Source organism: Hyperolius riggenbachi, chromosome 6 (assembly GCF_040937935.1).
Source record: "Hyperolius riggenbachi isolate aHypRig1 chromosome 6, aHypRig1.pri, whole genome shotgun sequence".
In the NCBI taxonomy this organism is placed as follows: domain Eukaryota; kingdom Metazoa; phylum Chordata; class Amphibia; order Anura; family Hyperoliidae; genus Hyperolius; species Hyperolius riggenbachi.
In genome coordinates, this window is record NC_090651.1 from 365,865,622 (window position 1) to 365,883,568 (window position 17,947).

Below are 17,947 nucleotides of genomic sequence, written 5' to 3' on the forward strand. Positions count from 1 at the left end.
TCCTCATCTCCAACCCATTCATTACCCACTACACTCTGATGCTCCTCCCACAAAGCTCCAAGGTGTGGTAAACTGTAATAAATGCATTTTTACCTGATCCTTCAGTGGTTGTCTCTGGTGCTACCTCTCGCTTCTGCCCCTGCTTTCTATGACACCCACCCAAGGATCAGGTGAATACGAGGATTACTGTTCTTATCTAAACCTCTGCATTTTGAGTAAGCTGCACTTGTTTTAAGGACATTATGGAGGCACTTGTTACAGAGGCAACACCATATGGGCATTTTGTTTTAGAAAGGACAAAATAAAAGTGGCACATCAACATGGGATTGTGACCAACCAATCTGGGTCTTACAAATCAAACACCGGTCAAATCGGTAGGATGACATTGATGAACTCTTGCAAAGAGTAAAGTATCAAATGAGCAAGAAGGACTTACGGCAATTAGCAGCAACTCTCCACATTCCAATTGCAGCTCCTTTTTCTTGGCACAGCGCCACATAGGCCTGGATAGAGGCACACACTGCACCATACCCATCATGCTCCAGGCAGGCTTGTGACACACAGCTCTTCACACATTTCTCGGGAGGAACAAGGCCATGACAATATTTGAATGGTCCGTTGGGATCTGCAATCATGCCACACTTGCTATTTGACTTAACTTCAGTGCTTCTGGCTTCATCACACTTTGGACACCGGTCAGCAGAACACCCACGACAACCGTGTTTAGCTAAGGCCCAGGACTCACTGAATAATGTTACGTTGGTGGTGGTGGAGCCGTTTGGGAGATAAAGGTCATCTTTGGAAGCATTATTGTAATTTCCACAGATGCCTTCAACATCGCCAGATAAAGTGCTTGGTAGCCAAACTGAAACAAGCTGCTGCTGGTTATAAAAAACCTTAATATCATCTTTAGTCTGGACCACGATATTATTTCCCTCCTTGTTTATCCAAATGTCACGTCTGGGAGACTGCCAAGGAAGGGTTATTTTCTCATTGTTGATCTGAAATTAAAAGAAAAAATGTTATTGTGCTCCCTCTTGAACTAAAATCACAACTCTGGTGAAAATGACAAAAAAAAATAAAAAACTATAGACACACTAATGAAGTAAACTTAAAATGCCTTGGCATATTATTTTAGCAACTGCAGCCTTGCGTGAGCCAGTTTCAGGCACATACATTGAAACCTTGCAGGAAAAGGCCTTGGTCTTTTCTATAACAGACAGAAAAAAGTCAGAGGCCTTTTTCTGCTTTAGGGTGGAGCTACATGCCAGAACCTGACTCAAACGGGCTCTGGTAAATCATATGGCTAAAATGATATATCGGTGCACCTATACTTTTTTGTAATTTTACCAGAGGTGGACTTTAATAGTAACACAATAGTTTTAGGAAAACCCTAGAGGGTCACTGAGATGCAAATTTATCCAGCTTGAATGCTTTGCTAATATTATGCAAATAAAGTATATGTAGCATGTAACTGGACCAGTTAAATGTACCTCCTGTCAATTCTGACTTGCTCAAATGCAAGCTGTATACAATTTACATTGTATTTACATGCAAGATGGAATTATTATAATTTCATCAAAATAAACATGAGTCAAAGCTCGGGTTCAAAATCAGACACTTACATTGCAGTGAGAGGGGTGCCTCAGGATCCTATTGAGGCTTCCCTCGTTTTTCAGAGGACCCCATTGCTGAGCGTGACCCCCCACCATATCGGGGCTGCACAGCTCCTTTTCCTATCATATCATGGCTGTGCACTAGCTACACGAGCCCGCCTGCACATGCACAGTAGCGTGTTTTCGAGTTAAGGGGTTGAGCAGGTATTGTGTGGCCATGATTCAAGTAGAGGAGCTGCGCGGCCCCAATGTGATTGGCGAAAATGCCTTGTCGCTAATCTTTCGGGTGTTGGGGCTCAGCGACAAAGGACAACGGAGCAGTAAGGGAAGAAGCCTCAATAGGATCCTGATGCTTCCCTCTCCTAAGGTAACAGGGGCGGCACCAGGGGGGTGCTTTGGGGTGCTGAAGCACCCCCTGAATTTGTCAAAGCACCCTATTAGCACCCCCTAAAAAAACAGGTGCTTATTTTGTTTTGTTTTTTTATTTATTTATTTATTTTTTGCTCTGTTTCTTTAATTTATCTGACCCAGGCCAGCCCAGCCTGAGCCTGCGCCGCTGTCCCCCTTGCTGTGTACTGGCGGGCGGGCGGGTGGGGCGGCCGATGTCAGACGTTGCGTGCGCAGCACACACTGATGTGACGTCACTCGGCTTGGCTCAGGCAGCATAAATCAGCGAACGCCCCATGCCGCGTGTGTTGGCGTGCCATGGAGAGCGCGAGCAAGCGACGAGACGACTGACTGGCCGAGTCTGAGAGCAAGTGAGGAGCGAGCGAGAGAGAGACGAGCGAGACTGGAGCCGGAGACCAGAGTTGTGTGAGTCTCGCAGCAGCAGCCAGTCATTCACTCTCTCAGTCCCCCCACTGCCCCCGCCAGTTCAGCGCCGCCATGGGGCGGGGTGGGGGGGTTTGGATCCTGGGGTCTGAGCTGGGGACTGGGCTGGGCCCCTGCCTGCCTGCCTGCCTGCCTGCCTCTCTGATGGGGCCTGTTATCCGACCATATCATTATGAATTTATATAGCACTGGAATATACTCCAGCACTTCACCATGCCCCTCTTTTGATGGCCACGCCCTATTTTGTTGGCCACACCCTCTTTTTGACCACGCCCCAAAACTGTTTGCCCCCCCCCTACAAAAATGTACAGCACTTGCATAGCACCCCCCAAAAAAAATTCCTGGAGCCGCCAATGTAAGGTAGGTATCTAATTTTGTTCCCGAGCTTTGGCTCAGGTACACTTTAACCATCTCCAATGGATGACACAATAGAAAAAAATATTTATACAGTTTTACATAAATACGAAATAAAAAAATAAATAAACAAATATGTAGGCTGAAGTTGTTATATTAGAATTACCGTATATACTCCACTATAACAACAACAAATAACATTTGTAAAGTGCTTTTCTCCCATAGGACTCAAAGCGCATAAGCGTGGCTCAGACCAATTATTGGTTGATTGGTAAATCGTGGTACAGAGGAAGAATTCTATAAGTCCGGAAAAGCCAAGCTAAACACGTGGCTTTTCAGTCTGGATTTGAATAATTTGAATAACTCCATGGAAGGGGCTGTCTTTCCTGGGTGTGGTAGGACGTTCCAAAGAGTAGGGGCAGCATGACAGAAAGCTCTGTCTCCAAAGGTTTTGAGGTGCACTCTGGGAGTGACCAAGTTTATGGATCCTGCTGATCTGAGGTTGTGAGGGGTGTGGTGCAGCTTCAGCAAGTCCTTCATGAATCCTGGGTCCAAATTGTGCAGTGATGTGAATGTCAACAGTCCAATCTTGAAGAGTATTCTCCATTTTACTGGTAGCCAGTGCAGTAAGCGAAGGATCGGTGTAATGTGACAGTGGCGAGGCTGATTTGTTAGCAATCTGGCAGCAGCATTCTGCACTAATTGCAAAGTATAATAGGAGCACCTGGCGCTCGAAATACAGAGCCAATATGATGTAAATGTGGACAGTCACAATGTTTGTTCAGCCGAGTATCAATTGCGGGGAATGCACTGTAGGGACGGCTACGCCTCCCTTAAGTTACAGTGGATTATCCGTCTTACAAAAGACTCGTAACAGTACCTCTAAGCTGGATCAACAATACCCCAACCGAGGATGGTGCCGTCTTCTCTTGTGCTATAATCCGTTCCGGAATGTGGGGGAGAGAGAGAGGCTCTCAATGGCGCAGCTGGGCTCAAAGCTCGCGCGGAGACACTCCGTCCTTCCCTCTCCACATCCGTCAGTAGTGACGTCACACTCTGCGTTTCACCGCTCTCCAGGCAAGTGTCGGCTTGCTTCCTGGATAAGGGTATACAGAGGGGACAAACTAATTGTGCAGACTGCGCTAAATGTTGGTAACGCTGCGCATAAGAATACACTTACAGGACGGATTCTTGGCTTTATTGCATATAAAAATGTGTAAATGTGTATGTGTTGGGATACACATTTTTATATGCAATAAAGCCAAGAATCCGTCCTGTAAGTGTATTCTTATGCGCAGCGTTACCAACATTTAGCGCAGTCTGCACAATTAGTTTGTCCCCTCTGTATACCCTTATCCAGGAAGCAAGCCAACACTTGCCTGGAGAGCGGTGAAACGCAGAGTGTGACGTCACTACTGACGGATGTGGAGAGGGAAGGACGGAGTGTCTCCGCGCGAGCTTTGAGCCCAGCTGCGCCATTGAGAGCCTCTCTCTCTCCCCCACATTCCGGAACGGATTATAGCACAAGAGAAGACGGCACCATCCTCAGTTGGGGTATTGTTGATCCAGCTTAGAGGTACTGTTACGAGTCTTTTGTAAGATGGATAATCCACTGTAACTTAAGGGAGGCGTAGCCGTCCCTACAGTGCATTCCCCGCAATTGATACTCGGCTGAACAAACATTGTGACTGTCCACATTTACATCATATTGGCTCTGTATTTCGAGCGCCAGGTGCTCCTATTATACTTTGCACCACTTTCCTTTTAGGGGTTGAGGACTGACCCTGAGTACACCCAGGCCGCTCAATCCACCAGTACGCGACTGTTTGCTCTCCTTTTTCATTGATTCTGCACTAATTGCAGGTGGAGCAGGTCCTTTTTGGGAAGGCCTGCATAAAGGGCATTGCAGTAGTCCAGTCGTGATGTGATGAAGGTGTGAACTATGGTTGGGAGATCCTCTGGGGGAATCAGAAGTTTAACCACTTAAAGACCGGCTGAGTTTTTGATGATCTGTGCTGCGTGGGCTTTTCAGCCCCCAGCACAGATCAGGTGGCAGGCAGGGCGATCATACTTCCCCCCTTTTATTCCCACTTTGGGGAACCCCCTGTTGGGGGGGTCTGATCGCCGCCGGCTAGTTTGCCTAGCGGGGGGCACCTCAAAGCCCCCCTCCACAGCGCTATTCCCCCCTCCCTCTCCTTCCTTCCCTTCTCTTCGCAATATAGGCGGTACAGGACAGCGATCCATCCTGTACTGCCTCAGATAGGCCTCAGCCTATCAGATGGCGGCGATTCCCAGCCAATCAGAGCCCGGGGTTCGCCGGTCTCCTTAAGGGCCCTTTTCCACCTGCAATCGCTAGCGTTCACGCTGAACGCTAGCGATTGCTGAATCGCAAAACCGGCGATTCCATCGACGTTTGCGGCCGCGATTTTGCTATGCTATGCAGTGCATAGCAAAATCGCGGCAATTATCGCTCCGCCGCGCGTTCGCGTTCCCGACAAAAGCGAATCGCGGTAGTGGAAATGACCTACCGCGATTCCTATGTTAAAAAGCAAACCGTAGCGATTGTAAAATCGCTAGCGGTTTGCGGTTTTGCGATTCAGCCAGCGCAAACGCGCTGGTGGAAAAGGGCCCTTAAGGTGCTGCTGTGACAGCAGCGCCGTACAATGTAAACACAGGGGATTACGTCCCCGGGTGTTTACATTTAGCCTGCGAGCTGCGAACGGAGGCTCGCAGGCTGTTCACGGAGCCCCGTGCTGTGAACTGATAGGAAACGGCCGCTCGCTAAGTGGTTAATTTTTGCAATGTTCTTCAGATGAAAGTAGGAAGTTTGACTACGGATGAAACTTGGTTTCTGAAACTCAATTCCCCATTTATTATCACACCAAGGCTATGCACAAGGTTGGAGCTGTTTATGTCTGAATTCCCAATCCTGATTGGTGTTGATTTAGGATAGAGCTGTTTTGATGGCGAGTGCTGGCTTTGGACATCAAGGACCTCAGTTTTGTCAGCATTCAGTTTCAACCAGTTATCATTTATCCACGCCTGTAGCTCAGCTAAACAAGACTTTGTTTTTGGAGTAGGGTCTGTTCCACCAGGTTTGAAGGACAGGTATAGCTGTGTGTCATCGGCGTAGCAGTGGTACGTCAGGCCATGATGTAGGATAAGTGTACCGAGTGGCAACATGTACATTGCAAACAGCAGAGGGGATAGGATTGATTCTTGTGGCGCTCTGAATTTTAGAGGTGCAGGGTTGGTCATGATAGGTCCTAGGGCTATTCTCTGTGTTCTGTCAGTCAGGAATGATCTGAACCACTGGAGGACTGATCCACTGATGCCACAGTACTCCTGCAGTCTGTTGAGCAGGATTTCATGGTCAACTGTATCAAAACCTGCTGAGAGATCCAACAGGATTAGGATGGAGCATTCCCCTCTTTCCCTTGCCATGAGCAGATCGTTGGAGACTTGGATGAGAGCGGTTTCACAGCTGTGGTGTTTCTTAAAGCCAGATTGTAGAGGGTCCAGGATGTTGTTTACTGACAGCCTGGTTTCAAGTTGCAGATAGACAGCCTTTTCAATAACTTTACCTAAGAAGTTGAGGTTGGAGACAGGTCTGTAGCTGCTCATTGCATCTGGATCCATGGAAGGTTTTTTAAGAAGGGGTTTGATGATTCCTTCCTTTAGAGAGGTAGGAAACCTCCCTTCTTGCAGAGAACAATTTACTAGAAATTTAGGTCTGACTCAAAAGTATAGAGGTTGACTTATACACAAGTCACAATCACACTGAGTAATGTGTGTACTATTAGTGACATTCCCTTTTGCAACAATTTACCCAGTGGTGACACTTTCTTGATAAAGGAAATGCAAAGAAAACACAGGTCTGAAAGTCCTGGCCACAACAATTAACATGAAAGGGGCAGAGGGGAAATACTGGGCGGCAGGAGAGCGGGGAGGGGGGGGGGGATGATTAATTGCTGCACTTGGGGGCCTGGAGGAGGTACTGGCTGGACTTAAGGGACAGGAGGAGTTAATGGCTGCAATACTGTATGCAGTGCAGTCATTGGGCCTGATTCACAAAGCGGTGCAAAGTGTTTGCACGCCTGTGAAAAGCCCCTTATCATGCCTAAACTCAGTTTAGGTGTGGTAAAATGAAACTCACGCGAGATTCCCGTGCGCAGTCGCGTGGCGCACGGTGCAGTGCGCGCGGTGCGCCCATTAAACCCTATGGGCGCTGCGCGCTGAATTATGTGATTGTGCGCATAAAACTTTGCGCACGGGACTTTGCACGCAATAAAGAGCACAAATCGGTGCTAACTCAGCGGTGCAAAGCTTATCACGCCTAAAGTCTTTTAGGCGTGATAACTGAGTTATCACCGCTTTGTGAATCAGGCCCATTGACTCCTCCTCATTCCCAAGTGCTGCTAGGAGACTTATACAGCAAAGTCCCTGTTATCCGGCACCCACGAGGATTGGCTGATGCCGGATAAGTGTGCTTTTTGGTTGCTGGAGACTGCTAATACAGCTAATACAGTACCATCCCCGACTCTGTATACATACTATGAACTCTGTAAAGATAATAAATCTTGTGAGGGCTATTGTATCCAGTCTTAAAGCACAACAGAGCCTACAAAAAGTCTAAAAAGTTAACCTTCACCACTATGAGTACTGCCAAAGATTTGTTCTGGTTAGTTGAGAGTGACTTCTGGTTAGTTGAGTTCTTAACTAGGACTCTAGTTGATAACTAGGACTCTTCTGTACTTGAGTCAATAAAAAATCCAGCTTAACCTCCTTGGCGGTAAGCCCAACACAGTGTTGGGCTAGCCGCCGCAGGGGATTGCATGGCCCCGGGAGGATTTTTGAAAAATAAAAATGGTTTTATCTGGTTAAGCTAGCACTTCACTAGCTAACCATGTCCTGCAAGTCCCTCCGGTCCCCTCTGATCGCCCCCGATCGCCGCCGGTATACGTACCCCCCAGTGATCCCGCAATGGCGCAGCCTCCCAATCAGCACCCGGCTTCGCTATGGGGAGGATCAGAATTGTGCATGACGTCATGACGTTGATGACTTCATGACGTCATGTCCGATCGTTGCCATAGCCACGAGTGAAGCTCATTGGGAAGCTGCGGCTCTCGCGGGATCGCGGACGGGTGAGTGTTGCCGGCGGTGATTGGGGGTCTCAGAGAGGTGCCGGGGGACTTGGGGGCCTCAGTTAGCTGGCCTAGTGCTAGCTAACATTAACAAAACACTTTTAATTAAAAAATCCCTCCTGGTGGACGCAGTCACCGCATCTGCATACCGCCAGGGAGGTTAAGAGAGGGTCAAATATTGCAGTCAACTTATACACGAGGTCGACTTTTAGGTGGGGATATATGGGTAATTAAAAACACTTAAAAGAAATCAACATCTGTTGAAAAACACATATTAGTGCTATGCAAGCTATTTTGCAACTTTATGCTATTAAAGACAAGGTTTACATTTTAGCCTGCAGCCAGCTTTGATCTTTCAGACATTACACATCATTTAAGATATGCTGTCTCATAGCCAGGACGGCAGAATGCTGTTTGGAGAACATCACACCCAAAATGTCCTTTCCATGGAATCTGAGCAATATAATCTGTGGACACACCCAGTTACCACTTTATATTTAGGTGCTCCATCATCTCACTCACCTCAGACTGATGGTGACCGGCATGGCTATCTCCATTAAGCAAGGTAAGAGAGTGATGTTATGTCTCCAGAAGTCTTTGCAAAAAACATTTGTTTTATTTATGTATACAAAAGGTGAGGATTACCAATGCACAAGGTGGTGGGCTACGACCCCATCCCAGTGTCTCTTGGGACCAGTGAAGTCAAACAAATAGATGGGTCGGCACCACCAAATGAAGTTAAAGCTCTTTTAATAAGTCATTAGACAGCAGTGACAGGTGCTGTTTCGGGCTTTCTCAGATGGCTTGTCAACGAGCTTGACGAGCAGTTTGAGAAAGGGCTTGTCAGCCCGAAATAGTGTCCGTCACTGCTGTCTCGTGACTTATTAAAAGAGCTTTAACTACATTTGGTGGTACCGACCCATCTATTTGTTTATTTACATATTCACAACCACTATTGTATTCCGATATGACCCGTGAAAACATTACAAACTGTTTTTTGGATCTAATGACTAACACTTTTAAAAAATGTAGTCCAGGTTTGCTGGAATATTTATTTTCTGCATGTGTTTTACCTTTTCTACACTCTTGGACATTAGCACCAAAACCTCGAAAAACGTGTCATTTCAAATACTTTGACATTAAACATTGTTTCTACTACAACTTTTTTTGTGGGATGTTACATCGGCTCATAAATTTGGTTCCTTACCTTAATGTCTGAACTTCCTCCATTGTCTAACTCTACAGTGTAGCCATCATACACCACAGTAATGGATTTGATTAATGCCATGTTGTTATTTTGGTCATTGTCCACGATCACTTGGAAATTCTTGGGTGCTCCTTTTTTGGACCTGGTAAGTACTTGGGTGCAGGTGCCTTGGAGCTCATAGAAACTGCCTTCTGGGTTGATATAGTATGGACCTGCCCAAGCTGAACATTGGCCAAGCTCCTTGGGATGGCAGCCAAGGTCTCCATCCACCACTTTGCATGCTTCTTTGGCTTCACATGAGCTTTCCTGGCATGTGGTGATACCACTGGCACCACATGTACACTTCCTCTTGCAGAGGTCATCGGGGTGGAACTCTTGCCCTGCTTTGTAGTAGATGTTCTCAAAGACACAGCCACATTCCGCGATTGGCACACAGTCCTCACCACTCAGGATGAAACCATCATTGCAGTAGCACCCTTCCGTATAAGATGGTACACACGATCGTGGAGCAATAAGGCCGAAACACGTAGGGGGACAACCGTTTCCGAGGAGCTCGTAGTGACTGTTTGGGGGGCAGGTGAGTTCTTTGAAAAGAAAAAAAAATACAATTTAAAATATTCCCTCAATAATTACTGAGACAAGTCCACCTAACATTGTTGTATCTAGACAATGTATATACATTGAGCTGAGCTCTTCCTTACGATCATTAGTATCCCTGCTTAATCATGCAGTTAATTATTCAGGCAATCAAGTGAGGGTCGTGCAATTCTTAAATCACGGAAAAACAGGTAGGCAGCATGGCGGCTTAGTGGTTAGCACCTAGTGGTAGGGCACTATCTGCACAGTGTTTGTATGCCCCTCCCCCATGTCTGCGTGTCTTTATTCCGGGCACTTCGGTTTCCTCCCACATCCCAAAAACATACAATTAAGTTCATTGGCTTTCCCCTAAATTGTCCCTAGGCTACGATACATACACTACACAATACATACATAGGCATATGGCTATGGTAGGGATTAGATTGCGAGCCCCTCTGAGGGACAGTTAAATGAAAAGACAATATAGTTTGTACAGCGCTGCAGAATATGTCATCACTATATAAATACTAAATAATAATAATGAAATAATAATAATATAGATATTCGAGATTTTGATTGCAAGTGTGAGATGGGCTGTTCCAATATTTCTGTAAGTGCTAATCTCCTGGGCTTTGTCTGCACATCAGTGCCCAGTGTGTCCCTTTTCTGACTGTCCTCAGAGGAGTTCACAATCTATTCCTACCATAGTCATATGTCTAATGTCCTACCATATTATTATTGTGTATTTATACAGCACTGACATCTTCAGCAGCACTGTATAGAGTACAGTGTCTCATAACGGTTATCTCTGTTCACATCCTAATAACTTATTTTCCCCCCAAATCCCCCCAAAGTTGCGACAACATGCTCAGTGCCCCTACCCATCAACCCTTCCATCAAAAAAATTGTTTGTTTCTTTTTTAGGGGAGGGGGGGGGGTGTATAAATAATCAGCACTGGGTGTCAAAATCCCTAGCTACGCAACTGAATTTTATTTCCAGCACCTTCTAAAGAATAACGATCACTCAAGCTAAGCTGTTTCTGCTTACTCTGATACAACTTTTCTTGACTTACTTTTTAATACTTGTGTTTGCTTCTTTGGTGCTCAAAAGGATTTATAGACAAGGCCCCCAAAAAACTCCAAAAACAAGCTGTTACTCAATATTAGTTTGTTATTACGTTTTACCTACTAGTTAGACAGGTTTTCTTTTGTTTTTGTTTTGTTTTTGTTTTTTGGAGACTACAGTCAAAATAACATATTGAATAAAATTGCTTACTTTTTTACCCATTGTAAAATATTTTCTTTCAATGCAAAAATAACTGTGTGCTCCATGTTACACCCAGGACTAAAGGATTTCTAGTCCAAAGTGAACCCGTTCTCCAATTCCAGTGTCAGACAATGAAAGGAGGAAAGGTAGCATCCAGAGCAGCTCTCCCATTGGTGGGATTTGACAGGTGTGTGTATGAGAAACAGGAGAGAGCACCTCTATGGTTCAATACCTTTAATTCAGTTTGCAAATAGCAAAAGAAATAGAAGAACAGGATTTCAAAAATTTGCAAGAGTATCTCATGCACCCAATGTTCAGCTCCTCGGACATTGACTATGGCCATCAGGGGTCATCAACAAGGGTACATGGTAGGTCTGGAGTCCATGTGCTGGGTGATAATGACAACACTTTTCAACACACTAGTGTGTCTTTGTCAAGTCCAACTTGACTATTGCAATTTGCAAACTGAATAAAAAGTATTGCCCCATAGAAGTGCTATCTTCTCACACTTTTTTAAAATCTTTCCTCTCCTTAATTTACTTTCTGAAAAGTATCACACACGGCAACATCTTAAAGAGAATCTGTATTGTTAAAATCGCACAAAAGTAAACATACCAGTGCGTTAGGGGACATCTCCTATTCCCCTCTGTCACAATTTCGCCGCTCCCCGCCGCATTAAAAGTGGTTAAAAACAGCTTTAAAAAGTTTGTTTATAAACAAACAAAATGGCCACCAAAACAGGAAGTAGGTTGATGTACAGCATGTCCACACATAGAAAATACATCCATACACAAGCAGGCTGTATACAGCCTTCCTTTTGAATCTCAAGAGATCATTTGTGTGTTTCTTTCCCCCCTGAGGGGGGAGTTCATAGCAGAACCACAACACTGAAGAACTTGGCAGCCTTCCAGACACAGGCCGACAAGTCTGACAAGAGAAAGATACATTGATTTATTACAGAGATGGTGATAGTATAAAGTGCTGCAGTTAGCCAGAACACATTAGAATAGCTTTTGGAACTTGTAGGATGATAAAAAAACAGGATGCAATTTTTGTTACGGAGTCTCTTTAAGAACTATAGCTGATCTTCCACAATGCTTGGGGTGGGGGGATTCCACATAATTAACAGCCTAGGTTAAGCCTAAGTGGGAGGGCATGGCTACTTACCAATATAAAGCAAGACCAGGAGATTTAGCATAAAAGTGCACATCCCCAATATGTTGTTACAGTTCCTCTTTCATTAAACATTACCATTAGGTAGTAGCTCTAATTTAAAGTGAACCAAAGACGAAGCACCCTCATGTATTTTACCATATATATCAGTGGGAACATTAGAGAAAACACCTACCCTGCTCTCTGTTCCATTCTTCACTGCTCAGCCTGCTTCTAATCAGACCTGATAAAATCCCAGACTGAGCATTCAGTCTGGCTTTGCTCAGGAATCATTATAGCTGAGTCTGTCTTCTCTGATGTCTTTTCAAGCCCAAGCCTGCCCCCTTCTGGCTCTGCTCAGGAATCATTATAGCTGAGTCATTATAGTAAAGCCAGACTGAATGCTCAGTCGGGGCTTTTATCAGGGCTGGTAATGGTAACAAGCAGGCTGAACAGTGAAGAATGATACAGAGAGCAGGGTAGGTGTTTTCTCTAATGTTTGCCTCGTCTCTGGTTCACTTTAAGCAGAAAACCCCCTTATCCTTACTTACCACAGAAAGTTGGATTTCTCCATTCCTTAATTGCAGACCCATTTCTCTGACATTCGTAAGCGTAGGAGGCCATGATGGTACAAACAGCAGACTGGAGACGCCTTTGTTCACATGCATCATTAAGACAGTAATTGAAGAAAGGTGTTGGGTCAATAGAACTGTGGCACTGGCCAAATGGTCCATCAGCTTTGATGAGAAGACCACAATACTGATCGCTTCTATAGGCTGCTTTTTGTTGATCAGTGCATGTTCGACAATCAGAACATTCGTCCTTACAGCCAACATTATTTCCTACTTTCCAGTGTGCTGCAAAGTTCTTTGCGCTTTTGGCTGTTGTTCCATCACTCAGAGCAAAGTCATCAGTGCCATCTCCATTATTGTTGCCACACAGACCACCAACCACATCGTCGTATGTTTTTGGTAAGACCACATGCACATTGCTGCTTTCATCGAAGCTCATAGTCATACCCAGTCCTGTGTGAAGGTTTATATTAGATCCTGATAGATAGACTGAGATTTTGGTTGCCTTGTCATGATATGGCAAGTGTGTCAATATACCATCGACCTAATAAAAAACATATACATGTTAATTAAATAACAATTTGATGGTCCACATAATCAAATAAAGAACTATGGCTGCTACATCACAGGACAGGACTTGCCAACCTTCCACTGATGGAAGTACATTAGGTGCCTGTGTTTCCAGTGGCTTCCAGCCGGTGTCATTGTATTGCTTATTAAATGTTTTGTCATGCCTTTATAGTAGGATGAATCTTAAATTGTATCTATGGTCTAAAGCCTTAAACACAGCATAAAACAAAAAGCTAAAAACATATTGAAGGTTTCCAAGTTACTGGCAGAGTTAATGCTCAAACCTTTCACTTCACTTAGAAGCAAATTGTAACAATATTTAGAGATGGCTTGAACGGTTCACCGGTGAACCTGTTCGCATGAACACATCAAAACGCGAACACATAGCGAGTTCGACCAGCCCCCTATACTACATCATTGGGCTAAACTTTGACCCTCTACATTACAGACAGCAGATACATGGCAGCCAATCAGGCTGCACTCCCTCCTGGACCCCCAACCATGCCTTATCTTCCTCAGCTTCCGCACGTAACCGTGACATATCTTCCTCCTCCTGCTCTGATTTTGGCACCCCACTTAACACTCAGCCAGCAGCCACCACTGCTACTACGAGCACCACATCCACTCCATTTGACAGTTCGCTGGAGTTATTTGGTGGGGAATTAATTGATTCACAGCCATTATTGTTACAAGATGAAGGCGCTAAGCATGTTACACCACCACCTCATATGTCTGAGTTAGGCGTCAGTATGGACGTAAGGTGTGAGGATGATGAAGTACCTGTTGTTGGTGCAGTTTTGGAGGTGTCTGATGCAAACAAATCTGTGGAGGATGATTATGAGGATGATGATAATGATGATGATACTGCCATGGATGTCACGTGGGTTCCAAATAGACAAGATGAAAAGGGGGACAGTTCAGAGGGGAGTAGGAGGAGATGAGTTGCTGAAAGAAGCTGTGGGAGCTCATTGTCAGAAACAGCCCGTGGCAGTGTCCGTTGGCATGTATCACCCCCTATGGACAGCCAGCCAACATGCCCTTCAAGGTCAGCTGCTGCCGCCACCATCAAAGTGCCATCATCCCAGGGCTCAGCAGTGTGGACATTTTTGTGTGTGTCTCCCTCAGATGACAGAGATGCCATCTGTACTCTCTGCCACCAAAAATTGAGTCGTGGAGAGACCAAGACCCGCGTAGGGACAACTACCTTACGAAGGCACATGATGAAAAAGCACAAACAGCAATGGGATGACCACCTGAGGAAAAGCAGCACACAAAAGCAAAGCCACCCTCCGCCTCCTCTTCCTCCTTCAGGTGCAGCATCTTCAGCCGCTTTATTCCTTGCACCTTCACAGCCACCCTCCTCCACTACGCCTCTCACCTTGAGCGGTTCCTGCTCTTCTGCCCACAGCAGCCAGGTGTCCGTTAAGGAAATCTTTGAGTGGAAGAAGCCAATGTCTGCCAGTCACCCCCTTGTCTGGCGTCTGACAGCTGACTTGGCGGAACTGTTAGCTCGCCAGCTGTTACCATACCAGTTGGTGGACTCTGAGGCCTTCTAACAATTTGTGGTGATTGGGACGCCGCAGTGGAAGATACCAGGCCGCAAATAATTTTCTAAACAGGCGATACCCAAACTTTACCGTGATGTTGAAAGGCAAGTGGTGTTATATCTGGCACACAGCATTGGGTGAAGCGTCTATATGACCACAAATGCCTGGTCTGCAAAGCACGGACAGGGCAGGTACATTACTAATATAGCACATTGGATCAACCTGGTGAACACTGGCAAGTAGGGAGTACGCGGCTGTGCAGAAAACCTAGTTGTGACACCTCTAGGGCTTGCAGGCAGGCCTGCTGCCACATCATCTCCTTCTCCTCCTTCTCCGCCTGCTACATCCTCTTTGCTGTCATCCTCCTTCTCCTCAGCTGGTGCTGCTATCTCCTCTCCAACTACACACCCCCAGCTCCCCAGGGCCTATGCTGCATGCCAGGTATGACGGTGTCACGCCATCTTAGACATGTCTTGCCTCAAAGCCAAGAGTCACAGTGGAGCAGCTCTCCTAGCTGCTCTGAACAAACAGGTAGATCAGTAGCTTACCCCGCACCAACTGGAGATCGGCAATGTGGTGTGTGACAACAGCAGCAATCTCTTGTCGGCTTTGAGTTTGGGAAAGTTGACACATGTACCCTGCATGGAACATTTGCTGAATCTTATAATGCAAAGATTTCAGTCTAAGTACCTAGGCTTACAGGAGGTCCTGAAGCAGTCCAGGAAGGTGTGTGGGCATTTCAGGCGTTCCTACACAGCCGTGGCATGCTTGGCCGATATTCAGCAGACAAACAACTTGCCGGTGAGGTGCTTAATTTGCGATAGCCCGACTAACTGGAATTCAATGCTCCTCATACTTGACCGCCTGCTACAACAGGACGAAAGCCTTCAACGAGTATCTGTACAGCTATGCTCAAAGGTCATGCTCTGGGGAGCTGGGCATTTTCTTGGTGAAGTACTGAACACTTATGCGTAATGCCTGCAGGCTAATGCATCCATCTGAGGAGGTGAAAAACCTGGTGAGTCGCAGTGAAGGCGCCATCAGCGACTTGATCCCATTTGCTTTCTTCCTGGAGCATGCTGTGTGTAGAGTGGTGGATCAAGCTGTAGAGGAACGTGAATAGGAAGAGGAGGAAGAGTTGTTGGAAACATAATTACCAGAATAAGATTTGTCATAAACACCTGCGGCAGCACAGAGGAGGGGGGAGGAGGAGGAGGAATTGTATGGGGAAAAGGGAGTCAGAGGAGGAAGGTGTTTTATTTTTTAGGAGGAGGCGGAAGAACAACCACAGCAGGCATCGCAGGGGGCTTGTGCTGCTCACCTTTCCCGTTGTATGGTTCGTGGCTGGTTGAGGAGGAGAACTTACCTGACATCACTGAAGAAGAGCAAGAGGAGATGGCTAGTAGGTCGGCATCTGACTTTGTACAGATGAGGTCTTTCATGTTGTCCAGCCTGTTGAGGGACCCCCGTATTAAAAAAACTCAAGGGGAATGACCTGTACTGCGTGACAACGCTACTAGACCCTCGGTATAAGCCAGCTGGCAAGTATGCTTTACAGTGCATTTAAGGGTGATGTCACAGCACAACGGAAAAAAGGTGCCACTGCCAGTAACCTTTCTCCTCTTCCCATGTCCACGCAGGCTCTAGCGATCTCATGGTGATGTCAGACATGCAGACATTCTTTAGTCCAACGCCTCGCCTTAGCCCTTCTGTATTCACCCTTCACTAACGCCTCGACCGGCAGGTAGCTGTCTACCTGGCCTTAAGTGAGGATATAGACACTGAGCAGCAATGAACCCTTGGACTACAGGGTGTGCAGGCTTGACTTGTGGCCAGAGCTGTCACAATTTGCCATCCAACTTCTGGCTGGCCCTGCCTCAAGCATCCTGTCAGAAAGGACCTTCAGTGCAGCTGGAGGCATTGTTAGTGAGAAGAGAAGTCACTTAGGTCAAAAAAGTGTTCAGTACCTCACCTTTATCAAAATGAATGAGGCATGGATCCTGGAAGGCTACTGCCTGCCCAAAGACTAAGTCAGTCCCCACACACAGCATCTCTGCCTGCACGCCGTGTGACTGCCTCCTCGAAGACTAAGTCAATCCCCACACAGCATCTCTGCCTGCACGCCGTGTGACTGCCTTCTCGAAGACTAAGTCAATCCCCACACAGCATCTCTGCCTGCATGCCGTGTGACTGCCTGGCCGAAGACTAAGTCAGTCCCCACACAGCATCTCTGTCTGCTGGCCGCTGCTGCCTGCCCCAAAACTAAGTCGGTCCCCACACAGAATCTCTGCCTGCAGGCCGCTTGACTGCCTTCTCCGCCACCACCAACAGCGTCCAGGACGCCAGGTGGATTCCTACATTTTTAAGGCTGCTGCTAGTAGCGACCGTTAACAAAAAGAATAATTTTTCTGGTGCGTGTACATGCCTCATTTTTCTGGCTGCTCTACAAACAAAACAAAAGGCATGTACATGTGTCAATTCCCCTTTGTGATTGTTACCTTGCCGCGGTGAAGGGGCTTGCGTATCATAATGAAGCAATGACCTATATGAGTATGTTGGGGGAAAACCCAAGAAAATAAGGTGGTTGCTTCATTGTGGACATACCAAATTCGGTCAGCTGGACAGTCACTGTTGTTTTGTCATTGAGCTACCTCAGCTTTACCATATGGGCTGAAAAACCGCCATCACCTGCACTCTCGCCATGGTGCGCACCAGTCCAGCACGGCCATCACTACAGTGAGTTTGGTATGTCAGTGTGAAGCAGTTAACTAGTTACACTACCTGCTGATCCATGTATACATACGCAAGATGTTTTCAAGCACTTTATGCCTCTAATTTAGGAATGCAATGTGATTTCTGCCCTTTAGGAATTATAACCCTGCTGTGCATCAAATCCGTTATTTTCCCTGGGACTTTTGGCGTGTATCCCACTCCGCCATGCCCCCTTCAGGTGTTAGACCCCTTGAAACATCTTTTTCATCACTTTTGTGGCCAGAAACAGTGTTTGTAGTTTTTCAAGTTCGCCTGGTCATTGAAGTCTATTGTGGTTCTCCGAGTTCGCTGGTTCGCGAACTTTTGCGGAAGTTCGCGTTCGAGGTTCGCGAACCAAAA

At 46.3% G+C, this 17,947-nt stretch overlaps 1 protein-coding gene across 1 annotated transcript in view; it reads right to left on the minus strand.

The window, feature by feature from the left end:
- The window catches only part of LOC137521916 (IgGFc-binding protein-like), a 237,839-nt gene that overhangs the window by 117,552 nt on the left and 102,340 nt on the right, over positions 1 to 17,947 (minus strand). The window contains exons 24-26 of the mRNA XM_068241793.1: positions 12,699 to 13,263; positions 9,153 to 9,736; positions 437 to 1,001 (exon numbers count right to left, since the gene is read on the minus strand). Of these exons, the coding sequence (XP_068097894.1) occupies positions 437 to 1,001; positions 9,153 to 9,736; positions 12,699 to 13,263 (1,714 nt within the window). The remainder of the gene's footprint in view (positions 1 to 436; positions 1,002 to 9,152; positions 9,737 to 12,698; positions 13,264 to 17,947) is intronic.